A 16,693-nucleotide genomic window follows, 5' to 3' on the forward strand; every position below is an offset into this window, starting at 1 on the left:
TCGATTTGCAAGAAAAATATTGGAGCTCACATTTCTTTACAGGGTATCATCGGAAGCAGGCCCAAGGTCCTGATGGGGAACACTAGCCTCTACTTTATTCATATGTTGAGCTTGACATAATCCAATCCACACGTGTAAATAAAGAGTGTTAAAATGAAATCTCACATCGTTTATTGGGCTGATATATTAAATAGGGTGTCCCGCTCCCTTGTAAGCTGAAGGTGACATTTTATTTATATTCTCCTTTGATTATAACCATTAAACTTATTATCTCCTCTTGCTAGACTTAGACCAACGAGACAACAATTGGATGACAATCACAAATTAGTAGCCTTCACTCTGCAACGCCCTTGAATGATTATGCTTTTGGTAGCCCCCACCACTTCCCCAAGACTACAATTATATTTTTGTTAAATATTTAATATTCTTTACTTTTCAGTTGCAGGTGTTAAAACGAAATCTCACATCGCCTGAATACTAACGATTCCCTTAAAAAAAAAGACAAAACGATTGGACTATTATATTAGATGCGGTATTTCTCCTCCCTTGTAAATCGGTTTATAAGGGAAATATTGGGGTCCACGTTTCTTTATATTGTATCGGAGTAGGCCCAAAGGTCTTGATGGGAAAAACTGACCTCTACCTTGTCCATGAGTTGGCAGGGGTGTAGCTAGTTAAGGACTAGGGTGGGCAAGTGTCCTATCTCAAATTTTTTTTTTTAAAAAAATATGTACTTATAGAGGGACAAAATCGTCAAAAATAAAAGTGTCTCCTCAAATCTCAATTTCAAAGAGAGAAGAAATCGTCGAAACGCGGAAGCTACACGCCGTTCCCAAGTTCGTGTATTCTCCCTCCTCACTACTACAACCCACGTTCCTAAATCTCCTCACCCGACAATCACGTAATAGTATTTTGCATCTACAATTTTTATTTACACCTATGGCCCTTATCAAGCCCTTTGATCCAGTGATCTTCAATCCCCTTCGTAGATTTATTGTTTTATTACTTGAAACTATTACTAGTAATTATATTTGTACCATATAAATAATCTCAAAAAAAATTTCAGAGGCGCTGCTCCCGAACCCCCACTATTTTAATTGTGCCCCTGTTGAACTAAAATCCTGACTATGCCATTGCGTGTTGGGTTGACCAGAACTTAAATACCATATGGAATCATATGAACATATCCATGGAATCTGGATCACAAGCTGTTCCTGCCCCTATCTTCCAGGGTATTAGATCATTATTAACTTTTTTTTTAATTAGGGGAATCCCAATATTCCCATCTCATCTTCCTTAGTCAACGATCCAATATAGCCAATATAAATAATAATTAAAAAAAATCCACCAATAATTAAAAATTCAAACCTATAATAATAATAATTATAAGTAGAAGAAGCAATTCCATTTTTTTTTGATAAGCAAGAAGCAATTCCATTAATTGCAAGGCATGGGATTCTCATCATCATGTTACCGCCTGCGAATTTGCTAATGTAAAGCACCCCCACTCACGTGTATTCTTATATATGCCGACATGATTTATCAATAATCCAACCTAATATCATGTTTCCATTAAGGTAAGTTTTGATTAAACCAGCCACTCCTTGATGTATTTGTGTTTATTTGGATTTTTTTTAAAAAAAAATAACTCATTATTTTTTTCTTATATTTTTCTTACAAGTAAACACTACTACTTGGATCCACAATATAAAAAAATATGAAAGAAGAAGCTTGGCGTCATGCAAGACCCAGTGTGAACAAAGAATATATATATATATATATATATATATATATATATATATATATATATATATATATATATATATAAACTCATTAACATATGATATGAACGAATATCTTTTCCATAATATACGACCCGAGAAAATGGATGCCATCGAGTCGAGCAATACCCAAGTGTGAAAAAGAGGAACCAATGATAGGTGTGGCTCGGTTGACAATCGATTGAGTTAGGCATATGTGTGTTCAATGTTTGATTCTAATGAGAAATATATTTCTTAGTGGTATTTAAAAAATAAGGTGTGAAAAAGAAAGCTTATTAGAATAACTTGGGTGATAGTTTAGTAGTGAATCTCTCTGGGTCAAACTATATGGAATCAGAAAGATCGTGAGTTCGATTTCCACAGAGAACATTATAATTATGGTCATGTGATGGATTTTGACCTAACTTATTCTGTCGGGTCTGACTCTCCGAATTTAGGATCATATCGAAATCGTATGGAGTTAAAAGATCGTAAGTTCGATTTCCAATAGAATTAATACTCTTATGGTCACACGCTAGATTTTGACCCAATTTATCTCGTTAGACCTGACTGTCAGCATTTAGGCCCAAATCGAATGTTCAATGGATAAGCTCTAATTAGAAAATGAAAAATAAGTGTGAAAGCAAATCATAGTCTTCTAGATTCAAAAGGTTATGAATTCAAATTTCCACTGAGAACATGGTCATGCGTTGAGTTTTAATTCAACTCACCCTGTCGGGCCTGAGTGTTCGAATTTAGGTCCATATCAAAATCGTATGAAGTTAGAAGATCATGAATTCGATTTTCAATTGGATTAATACTATTGTGATTACGTGTTAAAGAAAGAAATGGGCCAAAAGCCAGCCAGGCTATCAAGCAAGTTGTGGTTTGTTTTTGGGATCATCTGACAGTGGACTTTGCAGAATTTCAGTATTTCACTCTTCGGTGATTTTAAAACCACCAGCCGCAATCGGCCAATCCATTTCAATCACGTCTCGATCCATTTCCTAATGCGCCCTGCCTATTTAATCACCCCCCATTTTTTCACTTTGTGAGAAGATTCACTCCACTTTACAAGAGATTCTGATTCAACCCAAAAACAGGGTTACTAGTCAGCGATAATGGAGCAGAACGGAAGAAGGAGGAATGGCAGAGAAGATGACAAGGTAGAGAATGTTTCCGATGTTGAATTACAAAGAACAAATGGTCGCAACAACAGAGGAAACCCAGAAGCGGAAGAAGAAAAAGAAGGAGAATTGTCTGTGGAAAAGGCATTTGAGAGAGAAGAATTGCCTTCATGGAGGAATCAGCTGACCATAAGAGCCTTTGTCGTGAGCTTTGTGTTGAGCGTGCTATTCTGTTTCATAGTGATGAAACTCAACCTCACCGCAGGAATCATTCCTTCCCTCAACGTCTCTGCTGGTCTATTGGGTTTCTTCTTCGTCAAGACTTGGACCAAGTTCCTTGAAAATTCTGGCTACTTGAAGCAACCTTTCACCAGACAAGAGAACACCGTCATCCAAACTTGCGTTGTTGCCTCCTCCGGCATCGCCTTCAGCGGTAAAAATTCACTCACTCTGCTATGTTCTTTCAATCCTGTGATTCAAGCATTTCATCGAACACAAACCAATCGACATAACCCTACTTTACCTTATCATATTCTTATGTCTGATTTTCGAAATTAAATTAGATTTGCTTCCAAGTTCGCTTGATCTATTAGATGAATAATATTCCTAAGAAGAAATTAAACAGTCACCCGGCTGTTCGTCTTCCCAATTTTCTGGGTCAAAAAGTCCATTTTTTTATGCTGCTTTAATTGAATGGAGAGTTGTCAGTGTTAGGCATAGTGATGTGTGCAGGTGGGCGGAGGAGACAATGCTTATCATTTTAGTGCCCCACCACCGCACTTTCCACTTTGTAATCATTGATGCGGCTTGATGCTGCCAAGCCACAAATTTTTGCACCGTTAATACTACTTTTACACATAGAAAGATAATCAGTGTTTGAATTTGTACACTATTGTTTAAAATGTTTCAATTTGGTCATCTAATGATAAAATTGTTTCAACTTGGTCTCTTGGGTAGATTTTCTCACTTTGGTGCCACATGTGCAGTTTGACTGCCCCAAAGTAAAAAAATTTGCCTGAAAAACAATTTTATCATTGGAAGATCAAATTGAAACATTTTAAATAACGGTGTGCATATTGAAACACTGACTATATTTCGGTATGCAAAAGTGATATTAATCCAACTTTTGCACAAATCAATAATTATGAACTTTTCAGTTTTCACGCACTGATCCAAGTCTTTTCCAATTCTTATTGCCTGCCTGTTTGTAATGGTGTAAGTTTTGTTGAGCTATACATTTTTGCAAGTTTTGCTGGGCCAATAAAAATGTATGAAATTTTGTATTTTGTTGATGTCACTGTATTGAGAGACGTGTTTTGTTGATGTGGCTGTATTGAGAGATTGTGTTTTGGTGTAGTTTTGTTGTGGACAATATGGAGGCATATGATATTGTTGGCCTCCATCTTGATGTGGCTGTATTGAGAGATTGTTTGAGTTGATTTTTTGTATAATAGAGGTGGGATCCAATATTGATTTTTGTTGACCCAACAAAACTTGCATTATTGCAAGTGCTCTACATCATTTATCACTTGCAGAAAATTATAAATGCAACCATGATCCGATCTAGCCCGTGTGAGAGAATGATAAGTTTCAGTTGTGGGTCAACATGGATCCTGTTACATCAAGTCCTCCTCCTTAAGCCAAGCCCAACCCTATCCCCGAGTATAAAAATTCCAAAGAAAGTGGAAAATGCTGTAGTTGATAGTGTTCAAGAACTGTGAGAAACAATTAGAATACTGCCTTAAAAGTGATAAAACCAGCCAGGGAGGGGAGAGGGAGAGGGAGAGGGAGAGGGGGAGGGGGGGGGGGGTCTAAATTAGTTTATGCACATTTGATACATATGGGAATTCAGCACTAATAAAAAGAACAAAATTTCACCCAGCTAACTGCTTATCCTACTTTTGATTTCATGACTTGCAAGCCAATGCTTATGTATTATGATTTATCTTTTGTGTTTCTTCAATGTCGCCAAGTGACAGTTTGGTTAATTGTATGCTTCCGTTATTTTTCATGAACAGGAGGTTTTGGGAGTTATCTATTTGCACTGAGTGAGAGAATTGCCAAACAATCAGCAGAGGAGAATGGCGAATTCAAAAACCCTGCATTGTCATGGATTATTGGCTTCCTCTTTGTAGTCAGCTTTCTTGGTCTCTTCTCTGTGGTTCCTCTGAGAAAGGTATACACTACAACCAACAACCTGTACAGAAAATACATATTATTTTTCTAGGCACTCAATAATCAATGCTGAAATTTAAATAACTCAGCTCGGACTTTTTATGATCTTGATTCTGATTGGTTTCCTCATCTGGGTTGGTTTCAGATTATGATTATAGACTTCAAATTGACATATCCAAGTGGTACTGCAACTGCTTATCTTATCAACAGCTTCCACACACGTCAAGGAGCCAAGCTTGCAAAGTAAGACAGTAGCCAATGTTAATGGCTTTTAGCATTGTCCACTTACGATTCTGGTTTTTTATTTTATTTTTTTCACGCTTCACTTCCTTAGGAAACAAGTGAAAGTTTTGGGCAAGTTCTTCTCCTTCAGTTTCTTGTGGGGATTCTTTCAATGGTTTTTCGCTGCTGAGGATACATGTGGGTTCGCAAACTTCCCCACATTTGGGCTCAAAGCATATGATAACAAGTATATGCCTTAACTACATTTTTGTCTTCCTTCTTTTCTTCTCTTTTTTTTTCTATCAACTATATGTTGGCTGCTTCAAATGATCGAGCTATGATCTCATTCACAAATAAAATTGCAGGTTTTTCTTTGATTTTTCGGCAACATATGTTGGAGTTGGGATGATATGCCCCTACATCATAAACATATCAGTACTTATAGGAGGCATTCTTTCCTGGGGTATAATGTGGCCTCTGATAGCAAATAGAAAGGGAGATTGGTACCCTAAAGAACTCAGCCCAAGCAGCCTCCATGGTCTTCAAGGATACAGGGTATTTCCTCCACTGTTCACATTAAAGTCACTCTCTTGTTCTTCTTTTGTGTTTGTGTTTTTTCAGAGTCTGTTAATATATTGATCAGGTGTTCATATCTATTGCAATGATCCTGGGAGATGGTCTTTACAACTTCTTCAAAGTGCTCAGTCGAACCTTGGTCGGCTTGTATAGTCAGTATAAAGGGACAGATTTGAGCAGGGGTCTACCTGTTGCGGACAGGCCCTCTCCAGATACCCTTAAGGTGTCATATGATGAGCAGAGACGAACCGAAGTCTTTCTGAAAGATCAGATTCCAACTTGGTTTGCCATTGGAGGCTATGTCATTATTGCTGCCATCTCCACTGCCACTCTTCCCCACATTTTCCACCAACTCAAGTGGTATTACATTATAGTCATATACATCTTTGCACCAGTGCTAGCCTTCTGCAATGCATATGGGTGTGGGCTAACAGATTGGTCCCTTGCATCCACTTATGGGAAGCTTGCTATCTTCACGATCGGGGCATGGGCTGGTGCCTCTCATGGCGGAGTCATTGCAGGGCTTGCAGCGTGTGGAGTCATGATGAACATCGTGTCAACAGCTTCTGATTTGATGCAGGATTTCAAAACCGGTTACCTCACCTTGGCCTCTCCAAGATCTATGTTTGTGAGCCAAGTGATTGGAACCGCAATCGGTTGTTTGATCTCCCCTTGCGTCTTCTGGCTCTTCTACAAGGCCTTTAACATCGGACTTCCTGGTAGCCAATACGCTGCTCCTTTCGCTGTCGTGTACCGGAACATGGGTATTCTTGCTGTAGATGGCTTCTCAACTCTCCCTAAAAACTGTCTTCTGCTTTGTTATGTCTTCTTTGGTGGAGCCATTTTGATAAATGTGATAAGAGATGCAATACCAAAGAAGTGGGCAAGGTTCATTCCTCTTCCTATGGCAATGGCAATACCTTTCTATCTGGGTTCATACTTTGCCATAGATATGTGTGTTGGAAGCTTGATATTGTTTGTGTGGGAGAAGATCAATAAGGCCAAGGCGGACGCCATGGGACCGGCGGTGGCATCTGGGTTGATTTGTGGGGATGGGATATGGACTCTACCCAGCTCAATACTTGCCCTTGCAGGGGTCAAAGCACCAATATGCATGAAGTTTTTATCCAGGGCCACAAATACAAGAGTTGATAACTTCCTAGGGTCTTGAACCTCAGAAGCATAAATCATGTTGATGGATGCTTTGATGATGGATTGAGACAAGCTTGTAAAATACCTCTGTGTTTTTCATTTTCTTCTTTGGTTACTGGTGTGGACAATACTAGGTGGGTCACAGTGAGACATTCTATATTTGAACTCTATAGTGTGTTCATCTTTTATGGATATAATGGACATGTAGAGGGGAAATGGTTATCTTAAACTTGTCTTGAAATTCTTATCCCATAATGTTGTTAAAATAGCATAATAATTGCCAGGGAATCCATGGAAGTAAACCAAAATTAACTGGAAATGTCAAATCATATAAGTTTGTTCTTTAAATATTTTTTGATATGAGTATAAATACGGATCGTCAAATTCGCATGGATTAATGAAAGTTGGGTCAAAATCCACCCTGTTGCTACAATTGTAAAACCAAACTCTCTACTCTTTAGTGATTAATGAAGTCAAACCAACACTTGGATTTCAACATAGGAGTCACAAATCTTATCTGAGTTAGCAAAGAATTAAGAGTCTCTGCAGTGAAAGTCAATTGTAATTTCCCTACAGTTTCAATCAGGAGCGTTGATAGTGCATACTAGTATGGGGCCCAGTCTGTTTTTTTTTTACTTTAGTAAACAAATTTGATGGCACTTATGGAAACAGTAGACAATCCTATTGTAGGTACTCTCAACAAGTTACTAAGCCTATGAAGGCGTATCAATTCAATAAGCGCCAAATATATTAGTTTTTGAGTAAAAAAAAATATAATTTAAGATTTCTAAATAATACAAAATTTCTCCCTGAATTTATGATACCAAAAACGCTATTTGAATGGTTTTTGAAACGGATTTTTCAACAAGTAAATCGAATTAAAATCCAAAATGATAAAAATTTCAGCTTTGGTATTCCGGTTATGCCAACTATTGAGTTGAATGCACAGAATTCAAGTGATTTTATGGGCTCCACTGGTCCCACATGATGTACATAAAATATTGTACGTACAACTCGGCAACAACAATTGGAATAAATCAGATATCAACTATTGAGATCCTTATGATAACCGAATTAAAATAATCTTAGCCCAACATGTCCATCAAACAACTTACTAACTCTAAACTCATGCAACCAACCCAATTTGTAGAAAGTGCTATGCGTGGAAGTTAACTTTGAAACGCCCTTATTTACAAAAAATTACCATAAACAACTTTACCATCTCAATCAAATTTTTTTTGTTAAATCAAAGAATAATAAAATTGCATTGTGCTCAATGGAAATACTTCCATATAATATGTAGAATAATAATTTTTTTTTAATCAAACATAGATAAAAAATTATTTATTTAAAATAATAATTTCCAATACGAGAATCGTTTACCTAATTACCTATATAGTTAGGTTTGATTCGAATCGCAAACGTAATTCTCTGTCTATTTAAAAATAAAATAAAAAATTATCTATATAGATATGTTGAAAAAAGTGAATTTAGAGATTTTTGGTAATTAGGTGGAATATATATATTTTTCAAAAGAAGCGTTGTCATAACTATAAAAGCAATCCACGTATACAAAGAAAAAGGGCAAAAAAAAGAAGCAATCCACGTATCCGTAAGAAAAGCAACGGTTCCATTTTATTTTTTCGCTTTAAACGAAATCAAAGCAAAAGCTACACTCATTTCTCATTCTTGTTCATCATTATCAGTTGCCCTGAAATTTCTGTTCTCTCTCTTATAATTTCACAACCCTAGACAGTTTTTCTTCCCGATGTAGGATCGGAATGAGCCACAAAAGATCCCCGTCGTGAGGGTTTTGAGTCCGCAAATGGCGTATCCGCACTTGATTCCTACTGTCACCTCATCTTCCACGTATTTGTGTTGTTTTCCGTGTCCGAACTTCAATAATCGTGATGACGGCGTTAATTTTCGCTCCGGAGATCGGAAACAGGAAGCAATGTGTTCAGCTAGAATCGGCGTTTCTGTTTGTAGGGTTTTGAGAGGGAGAGATTTTACGGTGAGGCAATGGAGAGTGGATGCCACCACTGACACTCGCGTAGTTGAAAATGTTCCAGCTCGGACCTCCACCGTTGAAATTCCTGTCAGTTGTTACCAGGTCTCTGTTTCTTTCTGGCTTTGATATGTAATGTATTTGGTGTTGATGCGTCTTGAAATACTAGCCCTTTCTTTTACCGTTTCATAATTTGGTTTAGTAGTGTGTAATTATTCTCAGCGTAGCGTGGTTAATTTTCAAATTCACAGAGGGAGAGATTTCATTCCAAGCTATGTATTACTGGATCAAATTACAAAAAACATCATATCCATGGATATGGGATTAAGGCTGTGTATATATTTTGAAATTCCCAAAATCTGCCTTTATCAGGGGAGCTTTGTCCTCGATTTTTTTTCCTTTTTTGTTGTTGTCCTTTTGTTTCCTTCCATATATATAAAATTTTTCATGTATTTGTGGACCTTCTAATTGTAGAAGCACTGCCTTTGCAGTTTGCCATATAAGAGAGTGCTTCACTGAGAGAACTATTATTCATTGGAAACAAAATATTGTCAACTTTCACTCAAGTGCTGGTAATATGTAGCTACTTCAAAAAAAAAAATAAAAATGTAGCTACTTCAGGAATTGCAACTGATTTTATTGTATTTTTTTTTTCTTAGGGGTGGGGCGGTGGGATTGTTGTGGGATTTTAAAACTAAACATTGTTGTAGTCACTCCTGATAATTTTCATATACTATAGCTTCTAATTTAGTTGGCTGGATGGATTAGTGTTTTTCTTTCGTTCTTCTGGGAATACTATTCTATCTTTTTTTTTAGCTTTCTGGTTTCCAGCACCCCTACAATTTTTTATCCCCAAAAGTTGTCTTCTTAGTGTCTCACAAACTCAGCTTATTTCAGCGGTTAGTCCTCTCTAAATTTTAATTTATGGGACCATCTCGATTTCTTTCATAATGTTCTTGATTTTAAGTTAGTTTTGGGTTTTCCTAAGAGAGTAAACTCTTATGCATTTATTCACGACATGCTTCCATGAATCCATACCCTAGTATTATCAAATTGGTTGATGTAGTTTGGTTTCGGCAGATGGAATAACATGTCACATAAAGATTCATGGATTAACTCTTTATTGTTCCCGGTTTTAGTAACTTAACTTGCTGTCTTTTACTAAATATTCAGCTTATTGGGGTTCCTGATATAGCGGAGAAAGACGAGATCGTTAAATCAGTGATGCAGCTAAAAAGGGCTGAGATAGAAGAAGGGTACAGCATGGATACTGTTATATCTCGCCAAGTAGAGACTTGACCTTGAAATTATGTTGTCCTTCTCGATTATTAAATATCATCATTATATGTCAAGTCAAAAGTTCTTTAGGCAGTTTATAATGTTTTATATCCTGTTTTATTTTCCAGGACCTTCTTATGGACGTGAGGGATAAACTTCTTTTTGAACCAAAATATGCTGGCAATGTAAGGGACAAGATTCCGCCCAAATGTTCAATCCGAATTCCTTGGGCCTGGTTGCCTGGTGCTCTTAGCCTTCTTCAAGAGGTACAGATATATATTGTTTTCAGTGTGCCTTGCTCGCAATAGTTGTGGTTTATGCAATGCTCTGTTATAAGCCTGTAGGTTTTATTCTACTTTGACATTGCCTGAACTTTCCGAGTTGGGCTGGACTTAATTCGTTGGTTTTCCTTTGAGGTTTTGATTTGTAGTCCGTTTTGAGTGGCGTGGTTGTTTCTGATGTCATGCTATCTCATCCATTTTGGGCAGCTCCAAAGAAAACCTTCCTACTTTTTTGTCTTCTCCCAATTTGGATTGTTTCAACCTTGGAGGTTTCAATTCTGGAAGTAAATATGACAGGATATGGCTTTCTCATATCCAGGTTGGAGAAGCAAAGCTTGTTCAGGAGATTAGCCGAGTAGCACTTCAGCATCCAGAGGCGAAACCATATATTCATGATATACTTCTTTCTATGGCGCTAGCAGAGGTATAATAAACCAAGAAACAGGTCAGGAAGTTGTAGCTGTTTCTGATAGCAGCCTTGTTATACTTCTTTTTCTTATATAGGTGCTTTCTTGAAGTGTGCTATAGCAAAGGCTAGCTTTGAGAAGAATAAAGTGTCCTATGGATTCGAATCCCTTGCTCGTGCTCAATGTCTTCTCAGGAGTAAAGCCTCTCTCGGGAATATGACGTTGTTATCTCAGGTAATTAGTTTCTAAACTCATTTCTATTGGCGTCAATGACTTTCTCACAGGTAATTAGTTTCTAAACCAATTTCTATTGGCATCCATCTCTCTCTCTCTCTCTCAATGATTCTATATATGGTTCTGCCCTTTAGGTCTCTGGTTCTTCTGACTGAGAGACAAGCTCCATTCCCATGGTTGATAAATTTATTAGAAACACACTAGTTAAGAACCATAGCCGGTGATAGAAATGCTGCACACAAGCTTGATCATGCTGTCATTATTATACAAAGCACTAATTATGCAATAGTTGTTTTCTGACATTGTTACTTGGTGGCTGTCTATGATAAATTTTTTTGCCTTGATTCTTAGATTGAAGAATCATTGGAGGAGCTTGCCCCTGCTTGCACGTTGGAATTATTAAGCATGCAGGGATCTCCTGAAAATGCTGAACGCCGACAAGGAGCTCTTGCAGCCTTGCGGGAATTGCTTAAACAGGGCCTTGATGTGGAGGCTTCATGCCGAGTCCAAGACTGGCCATGTTTTTTGAGCCAAGCACTAAATGGGCTCATGGCTATAGAAATAGTCGATCTTCTTCCATGGGATGATTTAAGTGTTACACGGAAGAATAAGAAGTCAATTGAGTCACAAAATCAGAGAGTTGTGATTGACTTTAATTGTTTCTATGTGGTGCTAATAGCTCATATTGCTCTTGGATTTTCCAGAAAGAGAAGGGAATTGGTAAATTATCAAAGTTTTCTTTTTATATTGTCTCACAATACTTCTTGTCTTTTCGTGTCTTAATTTAACTTTCAAAAGTTTTCAGTATTCTGAATTAGGTAATTTCATTAACATTTTAACACTAATAATCTGGTTTGGGTATAACAATGTCTTCCACTCTTCCATGTTGCTCATATTGATATATTGTTGTTATGCAGATTAAGAAAGCAACAATTATCTGTGAATGTTTGATGGCATCAGATGGTGCTGATATAAAATTTGAGGAAGACTTTTGTTTGTTTCTTCTTGGTGAGGTATATTCTTTGTTTACATGTCTAAGAATTATATATCTAGTATGCTTTGGTATTTATATATTCATTTTGCTCTGGTGTACTTTTCAATATTTTTCCCATTTCCCATCCACTTCCTTTTCAAATGCTTTTGTAATTGACATTTTTTCAGTGTAATGAGGCCCAGGCTGCTGAAAAGCTTCACCAGAGAGAATTAAATTCAAATGCCGCCACACGAAATTTATATTCAAAGAAGGAAGTAAAAGATTCTGGGAAGGAGATAAAAGATGCCTATGGGGTGCAAGTGCAACCATCATTGGTACATCTTTCTTATACCCTGGATTTTAAATGCGAATTGAGACCTCTATATGTGGAAATGTCAATTTGGAAGTCTGTAAATGGGCTTCCAGCTGAGTCTTGCTCTCAGCTCTGTTGCTGCAGGCCAAACAGTCCATTAACTAAGGAATTTTTTTCTCAAGTAGGTTTGCTCTGGTGGCTATAGCTATGCAGATTCTTTTTCTGTTGCAGCAAATGTATTGCTCATTGCAATTGAACTGCTATGTTCTAAATATCTTTATCTCCTCATTTCCTTTTGATGTCTGTATGCTTAGTAACTTGTGTTGGCTGCTAAGGCCTTTTATATATTGATTTATGAGTATGCCATCAAGTGGGGGCAATCAAGCAAGCATACATGGTCTAATCATTAAATATCCCATTAGTGGGCCGTGTTACCTCTTTATATTATGTACCAAACATTTCATGTGATTGTGGTGCTAAATGAAATCTGTTCTAAAATGTTGCTTCAGGCACTGTGTGTTTGACATTTGTTGTCATGCTTGTTCTTGAATGTTAATTTATTTTCTCATGTCAGAGTGCCTGCTGAACTTGACCAGGAAATATGGCTGAAGGATGCAGTACTTGCTGGTTTTTCAGATACCCAAGATTGCTCTCCATCTTTGGTGAGCTTCCCAATGAAATGAATTTTGAAAAAAGAGCTTTGGCATTACTGGACAGTTTTATTAATAAATACTTCTGCAGGTTAAATTTTTCATTGCTGAAAAGAAAGCTCCCGAGAACAAGAAAGATAAAGGAGCTCAACAAAGGATGCCTACTGTAGGCCACAGAGCACTGTCTGCAGCAATTGCAATGGAGCCGAGAGATCGTGGGGAATCCCTGCGTATGAACTCTTCTGAGCATCTTGGCTCTGCTGTTAAGCAGTTGGCTCCGACTGATTTGCAAACGTCATTGATTTTGGGGAAGAATGACAGTGCGAGCAACGCTAGTGAGCCATCTACTCAACTAAAAAGAAATCTCGGTGTACACCATACTAAATTTTGGGAACATTGGCTAGTCCAGAATGATGTTGTGAGAAGGATACCTTTTGTTGTAGTAGTGGGATGCATTGTGTTTATTACTTTCAAGCTGTCAGGCATGAAGGTAGGATTCATGGGCAGCAAATCTAAATGGTCCTTCAGTAAATCAAATACAGGTGCTAGTTCGTTTTACAGGTCAATTGATTCTTCTTGCGATTACAATGTTGGGCCTGCTTACATTAGGAGAAATGGTATTACTGGCATAATGAAGGAATTATTGGCAATGGTTAAGATGCATTCCCGGAACCGCTCAGTTGTGAAAAATCCAGACATTCCTTGTGTTGCTGCTAGTCTATCATCCTCTGAGACAACGGTGTTGAGGAAACAGATGCCTATTGAAGAAGCTGAAGCACTTGTTAAGCAATGGCAAGCAATCAAAGCTGATGCTCTGGGGCGTAATCACCAAATTGATAACCTTTCTACGGTCCTTGATGAATCAATGCTAGTTCAGGTAAAATGTATGGGCTGATATAATGGCATTCAACCAGTGAAGTACCATTTTATGGCCTAGGGAAGTTGAACGATTGGCTTCCAGGAAATATCTTAAATTTTAATCTTAGGCATTTAGTTTAATGAGCCATCTCATAACGACGATATCGATTTCCTATTAATTAGATGTTTCTGATTGCCTTGGGCATCGTGTAAGACTCTTTCGCACTTCACAAGGAAAATCACACTCCGGAAATAGTCAAGTGTTCAATTCCCATAAATTTTAAATTGGCCTTATGCAATGAAAGTTTGGTTGCTAGTTCGCACTTCACTAGGAAAATCATTTGATGAAGTCTTTTTCCCTTGCATGACATATACTTTTTTAAAAATCTTTTTATTAAAGCAAGGTGCTAAAAGTTTATCATCTTATTTACGAGTCTTTGGTTTGCAGTGGCAGGCTTTGGCTGAGGCAGCATTTGCCAAATCTTGTTATTGGAGATTTGTTTTACTGCAACTTTCTGTTCTCAAAGCTGAGATTCTATTAGATGGATTTGGTATGGAGATGGCAGAAGTTGACGCTTTTCTCGTGGAAGCAGCAGAACTTGTTGATGAATCTCAGTCAAAGAAGCCAAATTATTACAGGTAGATCTAAAGTTTTGTTTTCTCACTGAATTGTAAGCCTCATAGTCCTTCAGAGTACTTGCTACTTTAAAGCAAAACCAGTCAAGTCTGTCCATTGGAAAATTTGATGATTCCATCCCCCGCTTATAGAAAAAGGTAAACAACTCTTGTGCACAAGACTCCCGCATTGGAAGGGGTCGAGGACAGACATGACGTACGTAGACCATACCCCGCATAATATGTGAAGAGGCTATTTCGAGGAATTGAACTTGTGATCTCTAGGCTATATCACTGCAACTCAACCACTGGGCCACATATTCGTTTGTAATAGATAAATAACTCTCTTGTACCAGGCTCCGCAATGGGCGGGGGTCGAGGATAGGCAAAATGTACGTAGATTTTATCCCCACATAATATGTGGAAAGGCTTCCTGGAATTAATCTTGTGACATCTAGATTGCACCCCTGGAACTCTACCATTGTCACAAGTTCATCTAGATTACACAAGACTCTTGTAGTGGACGGGGTCGAGGATAGGCATGATGTACGTTGATCTTACTCCCATATAATATGTGGAGAGGATGTTCTAGAAATTGAACTTATGACCTTTAGGTTGCACCTCTGCAACTCTACCACTAGATCACATGTTCGCCTGTTTCAAGGGCTGCCGCAATGTGCATCGAAGGTAAAATTAACCGAAGTATAGGGCACATTCAATATTAGGTGATGTGGGTTTGTTTGGGTTTCATGGAAAGTGCCAATATTAGAAGGATTTGAAAAGGATGCAAGGTTTCTTGTGTTCACATCTATTTTGGCATCAAAGTTCAATGAACTATAACTGAGAGAGACAGTTAGATAGATAATAAATGAAGTGATTTCATTTTGCAGCAATTGATTTCCAAAAGATATTCCAAGATTTGAAGCTTCATATATTTGGTTGAGAACCCATTAGTGGAAAACTATAAATGAGTCCTAGTCTTCAATGCATACCGCCACAGAAACACAGAAACCTAAAATTATTAATGAGATAAAATTTTCAGGATGTGCTTAAAGCTCTTAGATTTCATACATACCTTGCCTCCCCATGCTATGCATCCGGAGATGGCTCTTGATTTCCCGCCCCCGCTTATGTATAAAAGAAAATTTTGGTGTAATAGTAGTTGTTGTCATGTCTTTTCTTTCTGAATTTTAGGGGGTGATCATCCCCCAAAATTTTCCCACAAACATAAATAAATAGAAATTAATTTTGATCTATTGAGTTTTTGGTATCTAACTATTTTGATTTCAATGAATGGACTGCAGTACTTATCGAATCCGTTATGTCCTAAAGAGGCAAGATGATGGATCATGGAGGTTTTGCAAAGGTGATATTCTAGCACCGTCATGATATTCACATCATACCACAGCCGGAAGACCTGAGGTAGTCTAGTTAGATTGACCCACCTGCTAACTTTGTTTCTCCACTTTTTTTCAACCTCTTCACATGCGAGATGTTAAAAATGAAAGTGATCTTGATTGAAGGAGGGTGGCATGACACACTTCTACGGCCATTCTGTTATATTCCTTTACTGATAGGGATTGTATCTGTTGGTTCCAACCAGGTTGCTGAATTAGATGCTAAAATGCATGGTAGGATTGGAATTGTTCGGCCAGTGATACTGGAAAGCAAAATACTGAGTGATAGGACCTGATTTGTGAATCTAGACTTTCAATTGGTACCTGTTGAATGATTGTCAATTGAGTAGATTCTGGTCCAATCAGAATTACATGTTAGGGTAAAGTAGACAAAATTTGGAGCTTATAACATTGCTTTGTCTGCAACACATTTAGCATTTATTTTTTTTTGATAAACCACATTTAGCATGTTAAGCTTGGAGTGCATGGTATTATGTCCTATCTTAGGATAACTCCCATGCGTGAAATCAAACTGTGGGTGGAATTAGTTCTTATGTTTACCCTATAATTAGGTTAAAAGTTATATGCGCGGCTTGATGGTTCGAGGTTATGTCTATATCGGATGTTCAAAGGGCAAGCTTTTGTGAGCTTGTGCACATCAACCAAC

The 16,693-nt window shown here is 37.6% G+C and overlaps 2 protein-coding genes across 2 annotated transcripts; both read left to right on the forward strand.

Moving 5' to 3' along the window:
• The first annotated feature begins 2,654 nt into the window (after positions 1-2,654).
• LOC119981239 (probable metal-nicotianamine transporter YSL7) lies at positions 2,655-7,241 on the forward strand. Its single transcript, XM_038824295.1, has 6 exons — positions 2,655-3,320; positions 4,906-5,063; positions 5,208-5,305; positions 5,397-5,531; positions 5,650-5,839; positions 5,928-7,241. Exons 1-6 carry the CDS (start codon positions 2,882-2,884, stop codon positions 7,029-7,031), a joined length of 2,124 nt encoding a protein of 707 aa, XP_038680223.1. The 5' UTR covers positions 2,655-2,881; the 3' UTR covers positions 7,032-7,241.
• A 1,354-nt stretch (positions 7,242-8,595) lies between these two features.
• Positions 8,596-16,454, forward strand: LOC119981337 (plastid division protein CDP1, chloroplastic). Its single transcript, XM_038824430.1, has 13 exons — positions 8,596-8,624; positions 8,787-9,125; positions 10,194-10,307; positions 10,427-10,564; positions 10,899-11,003; positions 11,098-11,220; positions 11,572-11,940; positions 12,138-12,233; positions 12,382-12,528; positions 13,103-13,168; positions 13,248-14,033; positions 14,463-14,653; positions 15,934-16,454. The coding sequence occupies exons 2-13, from the start codon at positions 8,838-8,840 to the stop codon at positions 16,016-16,018; spliced, it is 2,508 nt and encodes an 835-aa protein (XP_038680358.1). The 5' UTR covers positions 8,596-8,624; positions 8,787-8,837; the 3' UTR covers positions 16,019-16,454.
• The last annotated feature ends 239 nt before the right edge of the window (positions 16,455-16,693 follow it).

This window comes from Tripterygium wilfordii, chromosome 16 (assembly GCF_013401445.1).
Source record: "Tripterygium wilfordii isolate XIE 37 chromosome 16, ASM1340144v1, whole genome shotgun sequence".
NCBI classification, from domain to species: Eukaryota; Viridiplantae; Streptophyta; class Magnoliopsida; order Celastrales; family Celastraceae; genus Tripterygium; species Tripterygium wilfordii.